This window comes from Chelonoidis abingdonii, chromosome 11 (assembly GCF_003597395.2).
Source record: "Chelonoidis abingdonii isolate Lonesome George chromosome 11, CheloAbing_2.0, whole genome shotgun sequence".
NCBI lineage: Eukaryota > Metazoa > Chordata > Testudines > Testudinidae > Chelonoidis > Chelonoidis abingdonii.
Genome location: NC_133779.1, coordinates 43,755,076 through 43,782,409, shown reverse-complemented (window position 1 = coordinate 43,782,409; position 27,334 = coordinate 43,755,076). Strand labels below are relative to the sequence as shown.

General features: G+C 41.1%; 1 protein-coding gene and 1 non-coding gene across 4 annotated transcripts; both read right to left on the bottom strand.

Moving 5' to 3' along the window:
• Window positions 1–239: 239 nt before the first annotated feature.
• On the bottom strand, window positions 240–27,334 carry KHDC4 (KH domain containing 4, pre-mRNA splicing factor). Of its 3 annotated transcripts, none has more exons than XM_032767188.2 (14): window positions 27,183–27,334; window positions 26,747–26,987; window positions 22,921–23,049; window positions 21,690–21,769; window positions 20,369–20,421; window positions 8,971–9,134; window positions 8,432–8,643; window positions 7,651–7,711; window positions 6,339–6,396; window positions 5,836–6,089; window positions 5,131–5,286; window positions 3,655–3,767; window positions 2,723–2,814; window positions 240–1,703 (listed from the first exon to the last, which is right to left on the bottom strand). In XM_032767188.2, the coding sequence occupies exons 1-14, from the start codon at window positions 27,317–27,319 to the stop codon at window positions 1,504–1,506; spliced, it is 1,950 nt and encodes a 649-aa protein (XP_032623079.2). In that variant the 5' UTR covers window positions 27,320–27,334; the 3' UTR covers window positions 240–1,503. The 3 variants fall into 3 exon arrangements, with proteins under 3 accessions (XP_032623079.2, XP_032623080.2, XP_032623082.2); XM_032767189.2 differs by having other exon boundaries at window positions 22,921–23,043; window positions 27,183–27,289; XM_032767191.2 differs by lacking the exon at window positions 240–1,703 and having other exon boundaries at window positions 2,721–2,814; window positions 3,655–3,739; window positions 27,183–27,289.
• LOC116817260 (small Cajal body-specific RNA 4) lies at window positions 8,740–8,867 on the bottom strand. Its single transcript, XR_004371876.1, has one exon.

The window sequence follows — 27,334 nt, the reverse complement described above, 5'->3', positions numbered from 1 at the left end:
GTAACAATAAAAAGGCACAATATTTTCAGACAGAAAAGTGATTTTCAAGTTGTGTCCCATTAAAAACGGTTAAGGTTTTAAAACCTTTTCTTAGTAAGAATATTTCACCAAAGTCTGTGTCGGTTAAAACACCAAATTAAGGGGTAGACAGAGGCTGTCACCATTCTTCCCCCAGGTGAATGTGCTGTACCCAAGAAAGTTATCTGACAGAGCTGAAGAAAAAAAGATGGAAGCAAAAGGAATATTTGTATATTTATTTATAAGGAAATTATGTTTCTATAATTATTTACAACATGTAGGAAACCAGAGAATAAGTTTATACAAAGCCAGCCAGCCTGCAAGGTAGTCAAAATGTGTAAAAGTTACACTTATTACAATACTTCAAACTATTACTCATGTTTCAAATGCAGATCCGCACCTCCATTTACACTGTGTCCCACCAAACATTAGTGGATTCACACATCCAATGTTATCAATACAAAAGAGTAATCTTTTGGCAACAGCTTGCCATGATAAGAAAGGCCCCTTTGCAGTTCCAGTCACTGTAAACAATCCACAATTTATTCAGAGGTTCCGCTTCTGTGCTTCAGTGTAATAGCAGTGCTTGCAATCAGGTCTTTGGAGATACACAAACCAGGATGCTATATTTCTTTGTTAAACAGTCATAAAACAAAACTGGTGGAATCAGACTCGGAAATTAATGACAGACTGACACCAATATGACAAGTAGTATCACATGGACCAGCTGAAGGTGGTTAGAGTGTACATACCACTGATATACCAAGTATGTCCAAGTATTAGTAGCAAGCCAAATCCATCCAAAACAGAATTATGGGGGAAACCTACATTTCCCCCACACACACTGCAAGAAATTTGCCTAGAACCAAAAGTTATTTTGAGTTACTGAAATTGCATTTTGGAATTAAAGGGGTGGGTGGCGAGAGGGGGGAGAAACACACATGGGAGCTGCTTAAAGTAAATAAAATTAGGAATTTAAGGAAACATGATCTTAAAAATTAATTGTGTAATGCATAGATTTTCCTTTCTCTGGTGAAAGTCCAAACACTGAGGACATCTGTTGTCACCACTAACTCAAACAAGTTGACAAAAGAAAAATTACTTAAAATAAACACACAAAATCTGTACTTAAGTCAGCCTGGCTGGCTGTCTCCATTTCTGAAGCTATCCAGGGCACATGGAAAATGCAGGGGAAGCAACATACCTCCCTGTTCTTGTTCTGTGAGCACATTCCCTCACTGTATAAAAAGTCCATGCTGCACTGAGTTTGTGATTTCAAATAACTTTTCATAGATGACAAATTCACTGCAGAAATATGGATTGTAAAAATATTATAGAACCCCTTTCAAAAGGGAATAGTGCACCCTTAGCATCTTCTGCAAAGGTAAGAACAATGTACATTTGCAAAGTTCATTTTGTAATATACATGCATTATTGCTAGAGAAAAAAGGAGTAACTGAGGGTACAAAAACTGTTCTGTAGCTTCTATGGTGCCATCCAAAATGGCATCTGTTGTTTAGCTCGTTGTTGTGAGGAAGGATACTGGTATCCCAAACTCCATCCCTGTGAAAAAGTACTTGCATTTTTATGGCCACCATGTTCCTCTTCTTCATCTGATGAATCTCCAGTATAAGACACCAATCCAAATCCCTTTTCAGCAGTTTTCATCTTCTTAGCTGGATGATCTAGAGGAAAAAAAAAAAAAATCTCCCACCCCAGAGAAGGAAGAAAAAGATAAAAATACCCCAAACAGGTTAATTAATAAAAAAAAAGACGTTAATTATAAATTGTTAGTTGGACACCATTTTGAGGTCACAGGGTCAATGGTCATCCAAGGTCGGATGTCAACGAAACAGGACCAGCAACGGCACATGTGATCCATCAGAACCATGTAAGAGAGCAGAGAAAGAAAAAAGAAACACAAAAAAAAAAAAAGGTAAAGTTAGCAAATGAGTTTAAGTGACTGCAATTTCACCGTTAAGAGATAAATATGTAAAGAAAAGTCCAAATTTCATCATAAGAAGTCTAATACAATGGCAAACTCTGGCATCAATACTGGAGAAAAATTGAGATTAAACTAATATACTGTGTCTGCAGCTCTTTGATACAAGGAATGTACAATTTTCAAGGCATTTACAAGTACAGGGATTTAAAATGTTCTCTCAAGTAGCAAATATTTGATGCTACAGAATCTTATGAAAAGATGGAATCCACTAAGGATTTCTGTTAGCTGTGGACCACTTCGGGCGAAGGTCTACTAGACACATGGCTTATGTTAATGACTAGCTTAATATACAGAGCTATACAATTTGAGCCTGATGGTTATGTAAAACTATGTGATATACCAGTGTTACAGAGCAACTCTTACGAGCTGTGCCTGGGCTGATTATCAAAATTAAAGAGGCCTTCCTCTTTCTTTCAAAATAGGAGTTAAACATCACAGTTCAAGGTTTTTCTAACACTCAGTTATTTACCTTAGCTCTCAGAAACTAGGTATCTCATGTGTTGACAGTTCAAATCTATGTAAGAAATGCATGGGTTTAAAGCCAGTGGAACATGCCCATCCTCTCACTTAGAGTTACAATACCAAGGACAGCCCACGATTGACTGGGCATTTCACTATTTGCTAAAGTCAACATTATATCAGTACCTTGCAAGTCAAGCTTGCTTTCGCATATGAATTTGTTTTGTCCATTGTGCTCACCGTGGTTGCCCAATAAGGACCCCGATCCATTTCTTTCTTCCGATTCTGTTTTCATTCCGGTCACTGGAAAAGCTGGTGGAGGCATCAACTGCCTGTTTTAATAAAAGTATTCTTTAATTATTAAATAATTTAGTAATTTTTAAATAACTATTGACCTATTTGATTAAATTAATTATTCAAAAATTAAGCAATATAAAGTATTGATTTAGGAGGGATTTAAAGAGGAGAGAGAGGGAGGATGTAAAGTTATACAACATGGGATTGGAGTAAATTCTAACATCTTGCTAAAGATCTAACAGAAACAAATTAACATTGTTTTATGATTTTAAAGGAAACATCCTGCTTGCATGATATTTTCCCCTGTCAAGCATAATAACAAACTAAGTAGATGGGCCATCTCATGGATAGCTCACCATGATTAAGTTTCCAAATAATTTGATAATCTGATCATTTATATTTCAAAATACCCAAGAAAGTTATTCACTTAGTTCTAAAGCAGATTTGAGAGTTTTTAGAACTTTCCTAATATCCCAAATGTATTTTTTCATGACCTCAAATAAGTTCTAGAACATTATTTCTCAACCTCTTTGAATTGGAAATTCCTTTTTTGAAGTTAAAAAAAAATAGATTGCAACGCCTTCACATTTACTAAACATCTCAGTGAGAAGCCTACATAATTTGTGAGTGTTTCAAGATGTTGACAGAGAATACTTAACCTTGAAGGTAAGGATGTGCAGGGAATGGGAACCAAGATGTTCTTTAGATAGTAAGAAAATTTTCAGTGCCTCACAACCCTTCTGATTGGCTTTTGTGACCGCTGTGTGGGTTACAGTCCACCAGTTGAGAAACACTGATTTAGAAGTTCAGCTTTTCTTTAGGATTAACATATATGACTGTAATCCTTTCGTACGTTAGTTAAGCACAACATTTACCTGTCCCTCTCTCTCTCCTTTCCTGAGGAACTTGCTGGCTTCGATCCTGCCCCATCGATTTCACTCTGACTGGAGAAGCCTGTACCTAAATTAGTCATATGAATGGGTCCATGCTATGAGCAGAAAAACACATGGCATTAGCAAATCTACGACTATGATATAAGCTACAGCTCCTTAATGAAAATGTCAGGAAGACCAACCTTTCGGAGTATATTGTAAACTACAGACTGGATTTAATATTTCCAATTTTCTGGGTCTAATATTTTTGTGACTGCACTATACATAAGAGATCAGGAAATATCTACAGCTCTCTAATATAGTTATTCAAAATGCTTTTTCCTACAGTATCCTGAACAAGGTAACTTATGTATATAAGCATCTAAGAATTGTCACAAAGCATTTTGTATTGCATCTGTAACCACAGTGTCTATTGTAACCAGTGTCTAAAGCCCAGATTTTTAAAGGTATTCAGACTCTTAAAGTGCTTTAATCCCTTTTGAAAAATAAATTTAGGCTCCTGAACCAGTAAGACATTGCAACCCTGAGCACCGCAATGCCTAAATACTTTTTAAAATCTGGGACCAAGTGCTGAGGTAGAAGAGACTTTACACATCATCTAACTCATCTTCCCGACAGTGCTTCATTGTACAGCCATTAGGCAGTCGGACAACTATCTACTTCCTTCATAGGCTAAAACAAAAATGCTACTTGAAACACTAATTTTCACCTCACATACATTTGTAGGTGTAAACATATACGCCATTTGAGATTCTGATCCTGAGTAATTTTTAAAATGTTTTCTGACAAAACAGCCTTTTAAATGCAAGTTTGGTTAAATTTTATCAGAGGCAATTTGGACTCAGGAAAATACTTCAGGCATGAGAAGGCACTTTTCCATGGTGGAAACTACCCTTACACATGGAAGTGTCTGAGGAACAGTGGTAAATTTTAATAAATTTAATAATTTTAATAAATTTTAATTTAATGACAATTTAATTTTTATTAAATTAAATATGGCTGTATGGAGTAAGATTTTTATCATGACTTTATGCCTCATGCTATCTCAAACAAAAAAAATTAAGTCTAGTCTTACTGTAATCCTCCTAATTACTAAAAACCTGAATAGAAGATTCTGGAAGCAATCAATATACTTTTTCTCACAACAAAAGCAACAACTGCTTTTCGTTATTGAAGACAGTGAAAAGGAAAGAATTATTTAATTTCTGACTGAAAGAAATGGGAGGCATTAGATGCAAATGGTGCATCTGTTCCAAAGAACAGAAGTGTGAAGTTTCATCTTCACCACTCATGATTACATTTAAAAGTCTATTTAATAATTCACTAGCATCTCCTAAAGGTCTTAGATGAGAGTTATGAAACAACTCAAACTACATTAAGAATGACCAATTTACAGCAAAGTCTCTTTGTAGGGAAGGGAACTGGAGGCAGGTACTAAAATTGCTTATTTTATTACACCTGGTATCCCAGCAGTCCTGACTCTCTCTCATCTGGTAGCTCCTCAGTGAAGCGCCTCTTTTGGCCCTGAGGCTGTGGTTGGACTTGCGGCGGTGTAGCAGTCGGCAAGGCTGTTTTCACTGGGGCAGCAGGAAGAAAAGGCCCACTCAGCGGACTCTAGTGACCACAAAAAATTAAAACAGATAGTATACTATCAGATTCTTACATGCTAACAAAGATAATGGTTTAAACTAAATAAAGTTTACACAAAGGAATAAAATACATTTCACTAATCTCTCCTTACAAGCACTAAAAAGGCAGATAATTTAAAAACTGTATTTAGTTTAAAGGCCCACGAAGTAGCGAAGTTGTGGAAAGCTATCTTGAAGTGATAGCTATTCAAATCTGCTCTACCAGTGTAACTGTGTGCAGTTTATGACAATGCCTGTGATAATTAAAATTATTTCCAACATTAACACAGATAACAGGAATTCAAGAAATTTCTGCCTGACTAATGGATACATGCTATGAATGGAGTTGTCATCTCTTAGGTGATTGTAGCAGTACTTGACTCGAAGAGACCCAACAAAAAAGCAGAAGTATTTTATACAAGCATATTCTGAAGAAGTCATCTTGAGTCTTAGAGCTACTATAAAGATTTCTCTGTTAGAGGCAGAAACTTGTTAGCCAAGAACTTTAGGCCAAGTAACGCATCCCTTTCCCTACCTGGCCAGTGCTAGCTGGAGGTTGTACTTGTGAAATTGGATACTGTGTGGGCACAGGTGGTACTCCTGTGGGTAATGCTGTTAATACTCCAGGCGCCAGTGGCACTGCAGGTGGTACTAAGCCTGGTACTCCATAAGGTGGTTGAACTGGCTGCTGAGGAGGAGGAACAACAGGGTAACCGGACTGGTAGCCATTGGATGGATAGTATGATGGCTGAGGAGGTATGCTATTTATAGCAGCAGTTTGTGTGAAACCTGGTGGGGGAGAAAAAAAAACAATTACTTCTAAATCAGCTGCAGAATCTAAGAAAATACATTTAATTGACAAGGAAAGGTAAAGAAAGTCAGCTGTTGTTCACTGAAGATAAATGAGGGGAAGACTTTCAAAATTAACAGGGAAAAATAAGACTGTTGCCCAATACCATCTGACTGATATATATGTAAGTGTAAATATTGCTCACAGAAACAAGGTAACTTGCAAACGTCAAAGATACTAACACATACCTGCTAAAGGTACTGCAGTGGTTATTTGATTCACAAATCGGGAGTATTCAGCATGAACCTTCAAAAAGACATTAATAGATTAGCAAATAAATGTATACCATGTCAGACTAGCTTTTTGGGGAAAAGAAAATTTCTTACTACATATTTATCCAGCAACTAGTACAATGTGGCCCTGACTCTAGGTTCTACCAAAAGCACAGTAATGATAATGATCCAAGCAATAAAAGGAAAAGGACAAAGCTAAGTCACTGGTATGGCATGTAAGCATGACAGATTTCTACCAGAGATGTATTGCTGGAGTCACTAAAGGTTAGTTAGGACATTCTGAAGTATTTTTATTCTTAGAAGTTCACTTTAGAATGTCCAAAAGACCATGAGGAGCCCATATTTGAACACTGATAGTACAAGGAAGAATTTGGCACACCAGATTGAGCTGTTTTTATGCACTATATCCTAACACCATAACAGAGAAAGAGATAAGGAGTGGATTCTACATACATCTGAATATGAGCAAAACATGAATTGGAATTGGACAATGTTATGTTGCAATCGATTGCGTCTCCTGAAACTCTCAAAAAAGTATGGTAAGAATGGCACAACCATCATGAGAAACAGTAGGGTCTCTGTAGGTGTTATGCACCCTGATTAATTTAAGTTTTCTGCTTAAGAGATGTTTGCATATATTCAAGGTTCCTTAATGCAAGCGTGTTCTTAAAGTAATTTAATATCCCTCCCAAGGGTATGTGCAGAAATGTAAATTTGACTGCTTTTGGGGAGGCCACTGGTGGGGGATGCAGAACTCCTCCAGCAGGGGTGGGGGAGCAAACTCCTCCACAGAACTCATCCTGTTCCTGGGCTGCGGTGGGGAACAGTGAGAGAGTTCTTCTTCCCAGGGGCTTCAGCTGGGAGAGGGAACTCCTTCAGCCCTGGGGCTGTGGCAGGGAGAGCCTGGGGCTAGAGAAGTTCTGCTCTCCCCGCTGCAGCCCTGGGGTGGAAGAAGTTCCACTCTCCTGGGGCTGCTGTGGGGAGAGGGGAGCTCTCTCGCTCTCCCTGCCATAGCCCAGGAGCAGGAAGAGATCTGCATCCCCCGTTGATTACTGGGAAGGCCTGTGCCCATTTGCCCCCTCTTGCACACGCCCCTGCTCAAAGCCAGTTGTGTCCTTGAGACATACCACCCCTAGTATGTCAAAGCTTACGAAAAGTTTTGCTGAGAGTATAATAAAATCAGTTACAACACTGAGGCATAGCAGAGCTAAAAGGGACCCTGAAACCTCATATTTATGTGAATAAGCTGCCATGAAAAGTCACTTACAGTTTGTAATAAATTCTCACACAGCTTTTTGGCAGCTGCCAAACCTTCTGGTTTTGGATGACTGGAAAAAAAAAAAGTCAGGAACTTGAAAAAAGTGCATTAGTGGTCTTGCTCTTTTATGGCTGAATTTTATGACTAGACTTGGGTGCTTCTTCCTCTTTACTTCCTCCATTGGTAGCACAGTACCAGGCCTTTTCCCTATGCCTTCACATAGGTAATCAACTGCTTGTCTGCTCAACAGCACATCTAGACCTCTGAACTTTTACTGTCATTTAGAAAGTAAATGTGCCCCCACTTCCTTTTAAAATGAAAGTTCAAAGAGGCTCAGCTGCTGCAAGAAGTACTACAGAGGTCAGTAACCTGATTGGAAAAAGGACATTGTATTTTCATTTTAAAATCTACCATTCATAAGACACTGGTAGCAACATTAAAAGGAAAATACTACATTCTTCCTGTAGCCCATCTTCTGCTCTCAATAACAATTTGAAGGTGCTTAGAGTCTATAGATGTAGTAGTGTTTTATGAAAGATTTAAAGAGGGGCATAACATCTCTTTCTAAACAAATCTAACCAGAACTACACTGTACCGTGTTCTTGTGCAAAGCAGTAAGTTAAGATTAAACTGCATGCAATTTTACCTTTTCAGAAAAGCAGTTGCTACATTAGAGACTTTTATTCAAGCTTACTCAGCTGTCAGATGAAGATATTTCTATGCTTTCAGCATAACCTGAAATTACATTCAGAATAACTTTAGATTGCACGGCTTCTTAAAGTTATCCTACCTTATGTAGATGTACATAGGTTCAAAGGCTTCTCTGCCTGAAGCTGGCTCTATGCAGCCTGAGCCTTTCCCACGTAGGAAAACCTTGGCACCAGTCTCAATTTGAATGTGTTGTAAGTAGGAGCAGCCAGGCCCTTCCACCTTTTCCTTCACATTAAATGTAGGTACAGCATGTTCCAGACCAACAAATAATTTGTCTTGAACATAATGCATCTGCAAACATAACAGGAGACAGCTAATCATTCCATGAATAAAGTTTACAACTCATTTTCAAAGGTTAATTATTCTGACTTCTGTAGGAGGAAGTTTAAATGTTGGATGATACAGTGAGTCCTCTGCTCTTCTGTAAGTAGGACTGCTCTCTCCGTCCCCTTCCTCTAGGAGGATGGTATCAGCAGAGCCTCACTTTACAGACTCCACCTTGTTAGTCCTCCAGTTATCACAGTGAATAAAAGACTTTAAAAAGACAAATTTATAAATGGGTAAATCTTACAATATGAGCATAAAATACCACAAGAATCACAGGTATGCATTCCATACCCCTGACTGGAATGGAGGCTTCTGGCCAACAGTGGGAGACAGTTGGGCAATGGGAGCAGGCTGGTGATAAACGGTAACTGTAGCTCCATTGAAAGTTGGACTGGAACCAGTGGCAGCTTTCACTACTCCATTAGTAATTATTTCTTTAATTCGGTTTACAGCTCCTGTTGGGTATAACATAATACTACTTTAATTTCAGGAAAAGCATGCTACCAAATGACTAGATCTTCGGGTTCTTCATACTTTAAATCCTTTCCTTTGATTGGACTACTCAAACCAGAAAACTGCTCTTCCTGTAAACAAAATCTGCATTACTGGCTTGCCTGATTTTAACAACTCAGTAGTGGAAAGTCTTCCAGAAGCAATAAACTGCTGCAATCATACCCTGTTCCCCGGATCTGTTACATTCTGACTTCTTCAGCAGAGTTCCAACCCTCAAAGCAGGGGTAGGCAACCTATGGCACGCGTGCCAAAGGCGGCATGCAAGCTGATTTTCAGTGGAACTCACACTGCCCAGGTCCTGGCCATCAGTCCAGGGGGGGCTCTGAATTTTAATTTAATTTTAAATTAAGCTTCTTAAACATTTAAAAAAAAACTGATTTACTTTACATACAACAACAGTTTAGTTATATGTTACAGACTTATAGAAAGAGACCTTCTAAAAATGTTAAAATGTATTACTGGCATGTGAAACCTTAAATTAGATTGAATAAATGAAGACTTGGCACACCGCTTCTGCAAGGTTGCCGACCCCTGCCTTACAGTGACAAGGTACTAAACCAAATACAGTCCTGGCATTCCAGTCAGTTTACACAGAAAAAAATACTCGCATTATACACATGCTATCTTTGGAGTGCTAAAAGGGTATGAGGCCAAGATACCTGACCAAAAGCAATCTAAGGCAACTGAGAAAAAAATGTTTTTTTGTCTACGCAGTCACTGTACTGCAATTCTACTCCTGGATCACTTAATTTACCACATCTTCACATTATTTGTTATATTAAATATCATTTATATCATGTTCCCACTACCCCACACACATTTAGACTACTGAAAACTAAGTCATCTTGAGGATTTTACTGAGTTCATTTAATCCTTAACAGAAGAGAATCACTCTTACTGATACTATTATAATGGAAATAAGGGCAAACATCTATCTAGTAAACGTTAGGGGTTTTTTATTCTATTTTTTGCTAACAATTTTTCACCAGATGAAACTTGGGGAAGTGACTTCACTCAGGAGAGAACAATCTTCTTAATTTTCATTATCTAAAAGATCAGATTATAGATTTTTAAAAGAGCAAAGGCATTTTTAGTCCTGTTTTTCATCATGAACATGAGTACCTTTCACATGGAGCTTAAGATCACATCATTCCTGGGATTCAAACAAATCATTCTTTCTCCACTAAGTTAACCATTCCCAACTGACTTTAGTCAATTATTAATTTAACACTTAAACAAGTAAAATTACAAATGCTCGCAGGGACCATCATCACCTGTGAGAAACAAAACAGGAAGCATCCCACCCATTGATTAGAAATCCTAAAAACAGTTTAAAAAAATTCCACAGCAACACTTTCCAGTCTCTAATATGAAGAGTATATGGGCCTCCTCCTTAACACTACCCGTTACACTGCAGTGAAAGTCTTTTACTTGTGAATTCTCAACCTTCATGATTTTTTTTAAACTAGTTTCCTATTTTTCAATCTAGTTTTTGTTTCTCAAAATAGTCTAAAATAAAAGACTTGTTTATACTGGGGAGCCATGTGAACATTACATTCTGGTAAAAACATTAGAACTTAATAGCTCTGGTTTCAGCTCATTTGTGTATCCTAGATTCTGGGTGGAATTTTGCTATCAGTATGCTTGGAGACAGAATACTAGTTCAGAATTTCAAAGTGAGCAAAATCAAAATACTTCAAATTAAAATGTAAAAATATTAAAAGCTTATGTTAAAGGAGTCTATGGTTTCAGATGCAAAAAAATCACACTAGCTCATTTACAAATATAGATAAAAATGATGTACAGAATCACAATGTAAATGCAAGCCACACTATCTCTATATTAGTTATTAATGCATAAACATAGAACAAATAAATATGGTTGATATGGAGCCAGATATTGCCGGGGTGCATCCAACAAACAGAGGAGCAAAGGTCACTTTACCCCACCTTTGCAACTGCTGAATTCAGGTCTGGTCCAGGGACTGGCATGGCCCACAACTGCTGTTCTAACCTACAGCTGTTACCCTCACAGCTACCTATGAATCTGCTCCTCAGCCCAAAATATCCTCACACAAAGTGATCCAGCAATATTCAAATGTTCCATTATGATGGTGTAGGGATACTAAAGAAGGTTTATATTAGACATGGTTTATATGAAAAATGATTTATTGTTAGAAATGATTTAATGTTAATTAATACTTTATAACTAAAGGTTTATATTAGAAATAAATGTGATTCCCCAGATTTAGCCTCTAACCTGCAAGCCACCAGCTGTGTCTGTGTGAAGCCTGCTCACAAAATACTAACTACCCTAACCCCGGGAACGGGAAAAATATGTGAAACAAACATTGTAAGCTGCTCTTACAAATTAGGGTTATAGTGCTTAATTAATATTTATCAATTTGGTTGTTGTTATGGTTGGTTGTGTTCACAACTGTTGGGAAAATGTTAAGAAAACACTGTCTAAACAAATCCTTAAAAACAAACAAATTGGCTAGGTACTTATTATATATAAACCTCAACTCCAATCAAAAAAAAAGCAGCTGCAGTTTGGCTTCTGTGGAAAACCTGTAATGAGTATTCCTTCAATTGGCTAAATTTAAAATTAAAAACTGCACCAAATTTACAAACCTCGCTGCAAAAGTGTGATATAAAATGTATGTAGTACTCAAACCTAGTTAAGTGCCCTTAAGGCTGGGTACAGACAGTTAAAACAGCACTCTCAAATCTTACAGCAGCAGTAATATCAAAAAAAAAAAAAAAAAAAAAAAAGAACATTTGAGACCCATAAGGGGCAGACTTTGGGACCCTCTGGAGAGTGGGAAGGGGATATTGGTAGATTCTCCTCCCAGGGCCAAAATGCCATTGGCAACAGTACAACAGTCCTGTCTTCTGCCTCAGACCTCCAGGCCATGGCAAGTGCTGGAGATTTAAATAAAAATCTAAAGTCACAAAAAAATGCACTACTTATTAGCATTTGTGCAGTCCCAAGTACCGAACACACTGTGGCAAAGACGAGCAGGGTCTGCCATGTGGGGAGCACTGTGTAATTTGTTTCTAAGTTTCTGTCTTTTAGGCTCAAACCAGAACATCAGGAGAGCTGGTACCAGCTGAAAAGTTATAAAAATACCATGGTTATAGTGTCGCGACAAGTCTGTGTTGCATGTTCTGTGTTACGTGTTCTGTGTCGCTCTAGTTGTGTCCTGTGCTAGCACTGGATCCAGAGAAGAGGAATAACTACACTAGACAGGGCAAATGTCTTTCCTCTGTCTACTTCCCATCTCCATCCAATTATCATCACCATTGTGTCCAAAAGACTTTGATCCCAGTGCAACGGGTTATTTTTTGTAGTATATTTGTATTGTTAGTTACATTTGCTGTACTGTTATTCCCACTTTCCTCTGTGCACTCTGGTTCTACTTCCCAAGCCCTAAAGGGTAGTTCCTGGTCCCTATAACCTGTAAAACCTTGGCCATAATGTAGGCCCATTTTCAGGTACCAGAAACCTCTTAAAAACAACTGTTAAAATAGGGAAATCTGCAACATTTTTAGCACTGATGTTAGTTTAAGTCCAAATCAGCTTAACCTTGCAACATGTGGTACTCCTACAAAGTCTCATTTGTTGTGTGTGCTTGAAGGGTCCTGACCTCAGTAACTTTTATTGTTTGATGGCTATTGCAGTATCAAACTTGGCCTCATCTTATTTGTCATGTACCCAATTATTGTAATGGTTATGGGTTTTATTGTATTCCCAAATTTATATAACTATAATTGTTTGTATTTGTGTTTAGGTTATATCTGATGTTTAGCATTGTACTGGTTTTTTAGTATTTCATGGTGTGTGTTAAGTTTGTTGCAACAGATCACCTGTGCCTACCATGACAACAACCTACGGTAATGATCATAGATCAAGGGGAAAGTGTTAACAGCCTCCAGTAGGAAAACAAATTACAACCTACCACTGGCATCCTATCAGTACTGCTACACCTCTTAATAGTTCTTAGTATTAAATTGTATTTGTATTATTGAAGATGTGTTTTTTGGATAAAAAGAATGTACGCTAATTGAAATCACAAAGCATGTTGCCTCACAGTACCTTCTTAAACAGGTTAATAGAAAGTGACACTACGAGTATATATATCATAGTGTCAAAAGGGGATTAATGTAGGGATACTAAAGAAGGTTTTATTAGACATGGTTTATATGAAAAATGTTATTGTTAGAAATGATTTAATGTTAATTAATACTTTATAACTAAGGTTTATATTAGAAATAAATGTAATTCCCCAGATTTAGCCTAACCTGCAAGCTACCAGCTGTGCTGTGTGACCTGCTCACAAAACTTTGTATAAAACTTGTTAAAGGTTAATTGACTCTAAGTGCCCTTCTCTAAGTGACACTTTGTAATCACTACAAATAAAGACCTCCACCTCTGTAATCATTTTTATTTCACTTTAGTGCCTTCTTTTAATTGTTAAAGACAGGGAGTCTCACACCCAAAAGGTAAGAGACAGTAAAATAAATGTAATTAAAATAAAGCGTGTTATGTGAATGAGTGCCTAGTTTAAATGATAAATAAATGGTTAGGGAGTTACCAGCCTGAAAAATTCGAGTGTCGGCCGAAGAAGTGTCAAGTGAGAATCAACAGGTGACCCCCGGAGGGTGAACTGGGTCACCCCAAGCACCTACAAACATCTGACAGAATGGAGCCAGACACCTGCTAATGATTCTGCAACAGCAGAACGACCACCTCAAGCACCTAAACAAACATCTAACACAATAGAGCAGCGACCTGCTGATTAATCTGGCAACAGCAAATAAAAACAACTCCCATAAACTAACATAGGGAAAAATCCCTATAAAACTGGACTCTGAAGACTGAAAACTTGAGTCTATGGTTCTGCTGCCAGCCTCCAGGAGCATCTGGTGCACCTGACCCCGGACTAGGCTCCACTCTTTTGTACAGGATACCTGGCCAGTATTTGTCACAAGCAACTTTAGGCTGGTAACTATAATATTATACAGAACTTGTATAAACGATTGTGTAAATGGATTATGTGTGTGTGCGTGTATGTGTATAGGATATATATATTATATATATATATATATATATTATATATAATTCATAGAATAAGTAGCCAAACAACATTGTTTGCTGTTATCTTTTATTTTATTATGGTATTTACAATAAATGTGACAAATGTCTTGTCCCTTTTAATAAGATCCTGCGAGTTTTTATTGGTATAACAATGGGGCTTGCAAAGGGGGACAGGATGTGGTGACCTATGCTGTCCCTGTGCCAACAGAATTCCCAACATGGGGACCCAATGTGTTCTGGACAGAACTGTGGTCCCTATGTCAGACTGCAAGTAATGTTTAGGATCATCTATGCAGTTGGGTGATCTATATTAGCCGTTATTTTAAAATATTTGTATGTAGAAATTACTTAATTGAAATCTGCACACATTGACAAATCTGTACATTTCAGGAAAGATTTGGCATATGAGGGCTGCAAGTAGTGTAAAGGAGGTAAACTGGGAAGATGAACTGACAAGAAGAGCAGATGAACAACTTCACTTATTCCTTTTTGTTTTTTAAATTTGTCTTGGTGGGCTATGCAATCTAGCCTCTCTATTTCAAAACTCACCTTTTGTAACAACAGAGGGCTGGTTTCCACTGGCATAGCTATGTGTCCAAGGGGTGTGAAAAATCCACACCTCAGAGATGTAGCTATGCTGACCTAATGCCTGGTATAGACAGTGCTAGGTCTATGGAAACATTCGTCCATCAACTTGGGGTATGTCTACACTACGGGATTATTCCGATTTTACATAAACCGGTTTTGTAAAACAGATTGTATAAAGCCAAGTGCATGCGGCCACACTAAGCACATTAATTCGGTGGTGTGCGTCCATGTACCGAGGCTAGTGTCGATTTCTGGAGCGTTGCACTGTGGGTAGCTATCCCGTAGCTATCCCATAGTTCCCGCAGTCTCCCCTGCCCATTGGAATTCTGGGTTGAGATCCCAATGCACGATGGTGCAAAAACAGTGTCGCTGGTGATTCTGGGTAAATGTCATCACTCAATCCTTCCTCTGTGAAAGCAATCGCAGACAATCATTTCGCGGCCTTTTTCCCTGGATTGCCCTGGCAGATGCCATAGCATGGCAACCATGGAGCCTGTTTTGCATTTGTCACTGTCACCATATGTGTACTGGATGCTGCTGACAGAGGTGGTATTGCAATGTACACAGCAGTATTCATTTGCCTTTGCAAGGTAGCAGAGATGGTTACCATCCCTATTGCATCATCTGCCATTGTAAACTGGTGATGAGATGACGGTTATCAATCATTTTGTACCGTTTGGAATTGGAAAATGGCGATGATGGTTATTAACCATTTTGTACTGTCTGCTGCTGTCATGGGTGCTCCTGGCTGGCCTCGCTGAGGTCGGCTGGGGGCGCATGGACAAAAATGGGAATGACTCCCCCCGGTCATTCCCTTCTTTATGTTTTGTCTAAAAATAGAGTCAGTCCTGCCTAGAATATGGGGCAAGTCTACTAGAGAGCCAGCGCTCGGTCGAAGCCCCTAGATGTCTCCGCAGAAATGGAGACTGCAGCATCCTTGTAGGGGTGACCTGCACGACAATACCCCACTCCATTTCTTCTCTCGCCACATTTTCTCTTTCCTGGATAACGTGGCATGTGTCCCTCCATGTTGTGTGATGATATAATAAGGAAATGCGAACAAGAAACTGGACTTTTTTATGTGAATAGTAAATGTAAGGGGGAGGCTACCTCCAGCTTGCTATGATCAGTTCCAGGAGTACAGGATTTATCTTGTTTTTAGACTACGTAAGGTGGATGCGGGGGGCTGATGGAGCTCAGGCTCCAGCTGCTATGAAGAGGACAGTTCCCAGCATTTGCACCTGTCGCGGATGATAGGGAGTCATTCCATTTTACCGAGGCCAGCCAAGAGCACTCATGGGATGATACGTTTCCACCATTTTGTACCGTCTGACATCAGGAAAGGAAGAGGAGGGGATGCGCGCAGTGCGCAGCACGCGTCTACTAGCAGCATGCAGTAAACATACGTGACATTGAAAAATTACAAAGAAATGATTTTTTTCCTTTTCTTTCACGGGGGAGAGGGTGGTAAACTGATGAGATACACCTGAACCACCCGGACAATGTTTGACTCCTACGGGCATTGGAAGCTCAGCCAAGAAGGCACATGCTTTTCGGAGATGGCGGGACTGTGCGATAGCTGGTCCTCAGACCCCCCTCCCTCCTCCATGAGTGTCCGTGGATTCTTTGGCTTTCCGTTATGCTTGTCACGTAGCCCTGTGCTGAGTTCCTGCTGTAGCCTCTGTCTATCATAGCTGGAGATTTTTCAAATGCTTCTCATTCGTCTTCTGTAATGAGCTCTGATAAGACCAGATCTGTCTCCCCATTACAGCCATCAGATCCAGTATCTCCTGTACAGTCATTGCGGAGCTCTTTTGGATTTGGGACTGCATGGCCACCCATGCTGATGAGAGCTCATGCTGGGCAACAGGAAATGAAATTCAAAAGTTCGCAGGGCTTTTCCTGTCTACCTGGCCAGTGCATCCGAGTTCAGATTGCTCCAGAGCGGTCACAAATGGTGCACTGTGGGATACCGCTCGGAGGCCAATACCGTCGATTTCCAGCAACACTAAGGCCATGGCTACACTGCAATGTGCAGCGCTGGTGAGGGGTTACAGCGCGCAACTTCCGCAGGTTCTACACTTAAAAGCTCAGCCAGCGCTGCAACTCCCTGTTTGCAGCGCTGGCTGTACACCTGGGTCCGCTTCCGGTGTAGCGAGACCAGCGCTGGTGATGCAGCGCTGGTCATCAGGTTGGACACTCACCAGCACTGTAACTGGCCTCCAGGGTATAGGAGGTATCCACGCATGCCTTTTCAGCCTCTCTGGTCATTCGCTTCGCACTCCACGTGCCTGGCTCAGAGCCTGGAGGAGAGGGGGAGGTTGTAGAGGAACCCGAGAGGGGCTACTGAGGTGTTTGGAGACTTTCAGGATCATGCAGCCAGGAGCTATTTCCATCAGGAGAAGCTAGCCAGTCCCGCAGCTGCTGGACTTGGTAGTGAGGAACCAGCAGAGGAGCCTGTCCCGGTAAGAAGCTTTTATTATAAGGATGCAAATGTTTGGAGCAAAGGGGTATGGCTGCCTGCAAGCATGCCTAGAGTGGAATAGCCATTGATTTCCATGTAGCTCTCTTGCTTTCCACAAGTCAAGAAACCCATGGCTTCCAAGTGAAGCAACCCCCACCCCCACCCTTTCCCAGGGTGAGCTGCGTGTGTAAGACGCTCTGAGAGTGGCTGCTGTGGGTGTAGGGTTCAGTGAATTTCCCGTGTAGCTGCTCTTTGCTTTCCACAAGTCACAGAAACCCCATGGCTTCCACAGGAAGCAACCCCCACCCCACCCTTCCCAGGTGAGCTGCGTGGCAGCCCCCTTCCCACTGTGAGCCGCATGTGGGGAAACTCACCATCTCTATCTGCAGCTGCGGCTCTCTGTGCTAGGCTCAGAATGTGTAATGATGCTACAAAAAACTCTTAAAAACAATGCAGGCTCTGTTAACAAGTTTTATCTCTCGTGTTTTTTTTTAAAGTGACCTTGAATACTGCTCCATCAGTGCAGACTTCTGAAGACGGCAAAGCTTAAGAAAAAAACCAAGGAAGACTAGGAAGAGATGTGAAAGAGTTATGAATCTGTATTCCACAGAAAAAAAAAGTTGCAAGACTGGAGGATAGGAAACTACGAAAAAGGAACAGGCTGCAGAGAAAGAATTGACTACCAAGAGAAGCACAGATCGGCAGGGATGACTTAAAAAAAATGTGGAAAAAAAACCTCTATTTCTTTCATGTATTATTTTACTTTCCATAATATATGAATGATAAATTATATACATTGCATCATATATGCTGTTGATTGGTTACTAATGACTGCCGTTTCACATTGTGTGGGTCCCGCCACTCCCTGGGGGTGTGCACATGGTTGGTTCCAGCTGCTCCCTGCAGGGTTAATGCCCTGGAAACTGCAGGCAGCAGTGGACGGGGCTGGCTGAAGGCAGGGCAGGGGCTGACTGGAGGTAGGTCTGGCTGGCGCAGGGCAAGGGGTGTGGGCGAGGCTGGCTTCAGGCAGGGCCGCAGGGGGTGCAGCAGGGGTTTGCAGGGCTGGGACAGAGAGTTTGGGACTAGCTGCTTCAGGCAGTGGGGTGCAGCAGGGGTTGACTGAGACAGGGCAGGGGGTGCGGCTGGGCAGAGTGTGGGCAGAGCTGGTGCGGGCAGCAGTGTGTGGGGGGCTGGCTGCTTGGGCAGGCTGCAGGGTGTGTGGCAGGGTTGGCTGGAGACAGACAGGGTGTTTGGCAGAGGTGGCTGTGGGCACGGGGTGCAGAGCGGGCGCAGGCGGGGGGGCCGGACTGGATGTGGGCAGGTCATGGGGGGCGCAAGAGGCGCTGGAACCACAGCCCTATAAGTAGTCCCAAACCCCTTCTACTTCTGGGGACCTTTTAAATAGCCGCGGGAGCGCTGGGAATGCAAGAGGGAGGCGGGCTCGGCGGCTATTTGAAGGACCGAGGTGCAGAGGCAGACTGGAGCCCCAGGCTTTTAATACCCCCGTCACTGCCCAGGGCTCGGGGGGCTAGTTTAAAGGCCCAGACTCCAGACGGAGAGTGGGCTGCCGCGCTCCGCCGGAAGCCCAGGGAGAGCGGGGCTTGCCGGCGCTCTGGCCGAGCGCCCTGGCCTGCCCGCGCTCTGGGCCGGAGCTCCAGACGGGAGAGCGGGCTTGCCTCGCTGCTGGCCGGAGCTCCAGACGGGAGAGCGGGGCAAGCGCCCGGCGTCTCCGCTCTCCGGCTGGAGCCCGTCAGAGCGCGGACGCCCCGCGTCTCCGCTCCCGGCTGGAGCCCCGGTCAGCGCGCAAGCCCCGCGTCTCCGCTCTCCTGGCCGGAGACGCGACAAAGCCCGCCACCCCACTCTCATGCTGAAGCCCGGCCGAGCAACCGCACGCCCACGCCCGGCTGGAGCTCTAGCTGGGGAGAGCGGGCCAGCCGGCGCTCCCGCGGCACTTCACTCAAAGGAGCGGGACATGGAGCAGACCGCAGCCGGGGACGGGTAAATTTAAAAAAAAAAAAAAAAAATAATTAAAAAGGTGCCTAAGGTGCGGGGCCCTCTTAGGCGTGGGGTCCATTGCCTGGCAGCATGGGTCATTGGAACAGGAAGCGGAATGACCGCACCCTTCCGTCCCTTCCACAACCCACAGCGACAAAATGGGACGAGGTGCTCTGTGGTGAAGCGCGCCACAAGTCGCACCACTCACAACAGCGCTGCAACTGGTGCAAGTGTGGACACACTGCAGCGCTGGTTGCTGTCAGTGTGGACACACTGCAGCGCTGGCCGTACACAGCTGTACGAGCACAGCTGTAACTACCAGCGCTGCAAAACTGCCAGTGTAGCCACAGCCTATCCCTAATCCGACATGGCAATACTGATTTCAACGCTACTCCTCTTGTTGGGGAGGAGTACAGAAACCGGTTTAAAGAGCCCTTTATATCGATATAAAGGGCCTCGTTGCGTGGACGGGTGCAGGATTAAATCAGTTTAACGCTGCTAAATTCAGTATAAACGTGCAGTGTAGACCAGGCCCTAGCTACACCTCTCAGGGAGGTGGATTACCCTCACCAATGGGACAATCCCTCCCATCAGCACAGGCAGCATCTACACTGAAGTACTACAGTGGCGCAGTTATAGTATTGAAGCTGTGCCGCTGCAGTGGTTTAAATGTAGGTGCATATCCTTAGATCTGAATATACATGACCTGAGAGGGGCCCTCTCCACCTATGCCCCACCATGCCAGTTCTTGCTGTGTCTCACCTGGGGACAGATGGCAGATTATCCCTTTTGATGGTGGGGCTGCACCTGAGCTCAACAAGTCACACCTTGTGGTCCATTAAAGCCTTAGTTTGATGACTTGTAGGATGCAATGGAAGATGCTTCTGACTTTTCAACCAACAAGGGATTTACCATTAGTGCATGAACTGTTACCTTCTCCCAGATGATTTATAGCTCATAATAAAAATATATATCAAAGTAATAAAAAAACCACAATAGTACAGGGACACAAAACTATGTATTACTTACTGTCAACTAGCTCCCGTGTCTGACCCTGGACATGGAGATACAAAGGCCGATCCCTAATAAAAGAAAACAAAAACAGTCTATGGAAGCACTGACATCACCATCCAGTAATGAATTCATCCTAATTCCACTATGGTTTTGATAATGCTACATACTTTTCCTTAATAAGTATAAGAATAACAATTCCTGCGTAATTCTGAGAGAAATGGCAGCAAAGCAGAGATCAGCTGCCTAAGAAAGTATAAATAAAAGTAACTGAGTATTTCTTAATTATGTATTTTTCATTTAAATTTCATGACCCTTGATAGGCAAAGGCATATATTCTACATAAAAAAATGCAGAAGTTCCTTATCTGAATGAATGAAGACTCCCTAAATTATTAAAACCAGGAACTTGAAAAATACAATTACTTCTCATCATTTACACTGCATTTACTCTTTGGATTTCATTCATCCGGTCTAATTGCCCAAGCTTTGTCAGTTTTACTTTCTGGTTTGCATATATTAGCATGCTATCATCTCCCAGACTTTTACTGTGACAGGCCTACCAGCCCAAGAGGTGGCAATCTCCACATCAGTGGGCTCCTCAATAGGAGTGACATCTCGGCTCTACTGAAGCCAATGGCAAAACTCCCGTTGACTTGGAGCCAGGATTTCACTCTTAACAGCATGCAAGCCATACTCCAGAGTTTCATAATGAAGCACATAACATCTCCCACACATATGCTATTTAACAGTGTAGCAAAATATTAAAAATGCATTTACAGATCTGAAAAAGGAAACTCCACCCTGGTAGCACTCATGAAGGTACCTATCCTTGATTATATAAAGAAAATGTACCTCAAAATTGACATCATGCTGTAATTCCATCAATAGCATTTTGATAAACTACTAATTTAAAGTTTCACTTGAATCTCAAAGCAAGAATTCCTAGTCTCAATATAAATAAGTTATTCTTGAAATGCTCATAATACTATACACTGAAATACTTGATGAGAGAGATAAACCTTCACAGGTACTAAAGTTCCCGGTAGCAGCTAAAAGCAGTTTTGATTTCACATTAGTTCAACTATTACCATAGTTATTTAGTATTTGCACTGTCATAGCTATTAAGAGCCCTAGTCATGGGACAGGATCTCACAGTGCTAGGTGCTGTACAAACACAGCTAGTCATGCAATCAGTGTTTCAGCCTGATGATAAAAGCCTCCATAATAACCACAATACTGACTTACCCTGCTACATAACAGAGAATCTTTGAGGGTAACTACGTATATTCACATGAGTATCCAACCATGATGCCAAATAATTTAAAAGAACTACAAACCCAGGTCCTAATTTTGCTTTCTCCTCCACAGTCATGAACCTCCCTCGAGTAGAGACAGCTGCTCCACTCAGGCGACTTATCTACAGACATTAAAAAAAAACCAATTATGAGTAAAGCCCTACTTGAATTGGAGGATGATTGTAAAATAACTGCTGCTGAGTTGTGGACAAGACATGGAAAATAGCAGAAAAGTAATGACGGATCTTTATTAATTTGGAAAAGCCAGAGAAGACCTACTTGTTTAAGAAAAATTTGCTGGAACAATATAAAGTGTTGATTTTAGAGATGTTACCTGATAGAGAGATTATAAATACTACACAAAAAAGTTACATTGGGCACTTCAGTTTACCTTTAATTATACAAGACAACATTAAATTACATCAAAAGAGAACATATTTAAAGCTGAAAATGGGACTTGTTTGTTTGTTTGTGGTACCAAATTACAGGAGTTTCTTTCAAAAAAAAAAAAAAAAAAAGAGCACTACAAATTCTCTGGCTTCAGGATATAAGCTAACCTCTCACTAATGGGCATTAGCAAGACACTTCTTTCAGGGGCAATTTCTTTCACTTTGTTTCTTACATCTTTATTTGAAGCATCTGATACTAGCCACAGCCAGAAGTCTAGAATAGATGGACCAGTGGTCTGATCCAGTAGGGCAATTCCTATATTTCTACAAAGACTGTGCAGAGGTGTTGCCTTTACAGGCAAGAGAAGGAAAAAAAAAATCAGGAAAATCAATACATTTACAAATGTTCCAGCTATTTGAGTAATTAAAGACATACCCAAGATAAATAAGACCATCTAGAAGAGAAGATATTTCTATTCTAACATCATAAGTAAGATTGATTTGATTAGTCCCTAGAAGATAAGCGTTCTAATCCAGTTGTTCAACTCTAACAACATGGATTCCTCAAACTGGAACATTAAAACTAACTCATGGGAGAGCTGAATGTTGCTCCAGCCACAGTCTACCATTTCTCAGTATGATGTCTATGTAAATTATTTTGAATATTCTTACAAGCAGTCACATATTTCACTATTATATTGCATAGTTTCAAATTCAGAATCTAGTCACTCTGGCCAGTAAGTTACAATGTGGCTTACAGACCCCTGCTCTCTCCGTACCCACAACCCAAACACTTTTGCAAGGAACCTTCCCTGAATCAATGAACATTAATCCTTCTAAAAACAGTTGAAAGCCAAAGAATTAGATGCAGCTTCTTTACACACCTCATCCTGAGTTTGTCCTCTTGTCAACAGGTTTCTGCATGTGAGGGGCACATCATTGATTTCCACTTCTGCTACTACAAGGTCATCTTTACTTTTGCTTGTAGCTGGACCTTTCCCTGGGGCCTGTAGCTTCAACAGACCATTACAAAACTTTGATACATTGCAAACTCAGTTTCACTGTATAATAGGACAAATTGACCTGAATGGCCCTTTAACACAAATAACAATGTTGTCTTTCTATCCCTCAACTCATTTGCTTTACAAACAATAAAATAAAGTTATTAGTTATATCCAGTACTCATTACTTACCCAGCTCTTCACATCTTCAAACACCTTGTATAAATAAAACTGATCAATCCTTCACAACACTTCTCTGAGATGGGTATTAGTATTTCCATTTTACAGACAGAGAACCTGAGAAAGGAAGGTCTTTGTGGCTAAGGAACTGGATTCCTGTGAAACTTTGGACAAGACAATTTCTATTTGCCTCAACTCCCCGTCTGTAAATTGGAAATAATAATTTCTTTCACACTTAGTGTAAACTGTAAACTCTTCCAAGCTGGGATTGTCCTTTACTATGTGTTGGTACAGTGCATAACAAAATGGGGCCCTGATCTCAGTTATAGTTTCTAGAGACTACAATTAAACAAATAATCATGATAAGAAGCACAAAGAGGTATAGCTGGAGGAGGTTACAATCACTTTGGAGGACAGGATTAGAATTCAAAATGATCTTGGTAAAAATAATAAAAAAAATATGGAAATATACCTATCTCATAGAACTGGAAGGGACCCTAAAAGGTCATTGAGTCCAGGCCCCTGCCTTCACTAGCAGGACCAAGTATGATTTTGCCCCAGATCTGTAAGTGGCCCCATTAAGGACTGAACTCACAACCTTGGGTTTAGCAGGCCAATGCTCAAACCACAAGCTATCCCTCTCCCATAAACTGGGGAGCTAGCCTGAAATTAACAAGATGAAATTCAATAATAACAAGTGCAATTTCCTAGATTTAGGATGGAAAAATTAAATGCACAAATAGAAAATGGGGAAGAACTGGCTAGGCAGTAGTACTGCAGAAAAGGATTTGGGGATATAACGCATTATAAATTAATTATAAACCAATAATCTGATGCTAATATCGTTTTGGGATGTATTAACAGGAGCATCATATGTAGAACACAGGTAACTGTTACACTCTGCTTGGCACTGGTGGGCATATTCTGTCCAGTTTTGGGTACCACACTTTAAGACGATATGGACAAACTAGAAAGAATCCTGAGGAAAGCAACAAAAATGATGAAAGGTTTAGAAAAAAACGACTTATGAGGAAAGATTAAAAATATTGGGTATGTTATGTCTTGAGAAAAGACAATTGAGGGGGGATCTAATAGTGAAAACATGGTACCATTGGTGTTTACGGAAACAAAGTAAATTAGGAAACATGAGAAGTTATAATACACCAGTGGTTCTCAAACTTTTATGCTGGTGACCCCTTTCACATAGCATTCCTCTGAGTGCGACATTAATTTAATTTTAATAAATTAAAACACCTTTTGTATATTAAACACCATTATAAATGCTGAAGGCAAGGCGAAGTTGGGGGTAGAGGATGACAGCTTGCGACCCCCCAGGTAATAACATCACGACCCCCTGAGGGGTCCCAACCCCCAATTGGAGAACCCCTGCAATACACTTTACAATACTCAAAAACATCCAAAGAGTGGACACACTTTACGCGCTCCTTCCATGGTGATTTTGAAGGCTGCTTCAAATCAAAATACCTTCCCATGTTTCTTTCCAGGAGGTGCAACACCCTACTGAGGCCAAAAACTTCAGATCCTCATGTTGGAGCCCGTATCATGAAACAATAGAGAATGAGGTTCTGTGGTTGTTTCATAGGAGGTTAAACTCATCAACTAATGGTTTCAATTTCACCAGTTAGAAAAATACTGAAGATTCCTGGGAGCAAGGAGATCTTACAGAAATGTTTACTACATAAGCCCATAAAATAGATTTTCAAAGCAAGTTTTAGATAAACCTTCCATCATTTCAATATTTTTACTCAGTGAATAACGGCTGACAAAATAAGGACTACAATTTTTAATGCAATTTCACCGCACTGGCTCTGTTACATTATGCAAACTTGATGGTAGAAAGAGCCAACAATTCCACCAGCAGGTACTAGAAATGACAGTGTAAACCATACCATAAATATCCACAGTTTTTAAATAAAAGTTTTTAAACATTACATGTCTACTGGCTAGAACAGGAGGCTAGGAAGCAGAAACATCTGAGTTTCAAATCTGGCTCTACTACTGACTAGGGAGTTCATCTACACTACCGCTGGAGGTATAATTTCCAGTTCCAGTAGACACATGACTCCTAGCTTTGATTCAGCTAGCGTGCTAAATATAACAGTGTAGTTGTGGCAGTGCACAGGCTTAGAGTCTCAGATGGAATTATACTCAGATAGCTAAACAGTGCCGCTGATCGCACTGCCTCGGCTACACCAACATTTTTAGCATGCTAGCTTTATCAAACCTTGTTGGGATATGTAAGGGTTAAGTAAAGGCCCGGGTAACTGCTAGCATGGTATTAGGAAGGAAGGCACAGTCTCTTCCTTTGATAAATAAAGTGCTACCCCTCTCCCTTCCCTTCTTCTCGTTCAGGATTAATAAGCATTGCAGTTGCATAAGGAATGTGGGGATCCAAAAGATAATCTTTGTGTAAAGCAGTGTTATGTTCCCATCCCTTCCTTTCTCAGCTACATAAACAAGCTTGGGATCATGACCCCTTCCTCCCTCCCCTATGAACTGCTGATTAAGGGAACATGTCTCTACAATTACTGCAAAAAAAAATGTATGTTCAAGGTAAAAATTATTTGTAGACTATACTAATACTGAAAACAGTAATCAGGGCTGGGATAATTATATTCAATATATAGCTATTAATATTCATTGTATAGGCATTCATATTACTCAATAAGGGTTTTGGAGGTGTTGCAGTAAATGTAGATATTTACATACTATCTTAAAAAAAGCGTGCCATAACTAATTCAGTGCTTACTCGACAATTGGGTTGAAGAGAACAAGCACTGCAATAGAGAACTCCATCTACTCAATCCGCCGATAGGTCAGCCTGCTGAATTGTCTAACAAAACTGGTGCGTGTATGTCTACTTTAATCGGAAATTACACCTTCAGATGCAGCATAAGTGTACTCTATGTGAATTTTTAAGCAAGTTACTTATGTTGTGTATCTCTTTTTGCATCTGCATGGAAAACTTCTTGTGAGGATTCCTTAATTAAGGCCCTGCACATGCCACTGAAATCATGGCTAATTTTAACCATGTGAACAGTGTGGGCTCAAAAGGCTACTTATCTTAAAGTTTAAAGTTAACCATGTGTTTTTTTATAGTATTAAAGAATTAATATAATAAAGTACTTTGAAGAGACTATAAGTTCAAAATATTATTAAATCAAGTTAAACTTCTTTTCTTGAGGAGAGTTGTAGAACTGATCTCTCAATAACTGCAGCATCTAAGTTTCTAATGTTTTCTGAATACGAAGTGGGGTCTTTCTATTGAATTTTGTATTAGCCAAGTCCCAAAACGGAGCTTCCTGTTCAACTATTAATTTTCCATTATATTTAAATCATCTACTCTTTTCAGAAAATTGACAAAATATCTGAAGTCTTTTGCAGTTCACTGGACTGTGCCTTTAACTCAAACCTTAGACACTAGGTATTTTGGTAGCAAAGTATATTCATGTATTATAGCACACGCAAAGAGAGGAGGCCACAACCCCATACCCTGCCACTCACTCACTTTGTCTGTAGTGTTCGCTGTTGGTTTCAGTTTTCCTTTAGCCATTAGCATCGCATTGATTTTCGCTGCCACAGCAGCAGCTGCATCCAGAGCCCCTGAGGGGGCCGCAGAGCTCTCGGAACCCGGCACACCGGAGACGCCATCTCCGCTGCTCTGGAAAGGGCGGCCAGGCAGGGGGGCCGTACCAGGGAGAATGAAAAGCGTAGGAGAGGGACCGGGCTGGTCCCACTTACTGCGGCGCCTGGAAAACAAAACACGCTCAGCTTCATCTGAGCCCCGACACGGCTCACACTTCCCACCGAAGTCTCCAACCGTTTCCCCCCCAACATTCCCCGTCCCAAGCCGCAGCGACCGTCCTCGGCTCAGACCCCGCGTCGAAATGCGGACTCCAAACCCCCACCAGAATCGGACTCTCGAGTCCTGGCTCCCGGCTCACCCGCCAGCGGCCCCAGAATCTCGCTGCCCTGTACTCCCCGCTGACATGGCTCCGACCGGGCTCAGCCACCTCCGCTCCAACCCCTTCGTCATTTCCGCCAGCTCCGCAGCATGGACGCAATTTCCGGCCGTTCTCATAGTGACCGCATGGCT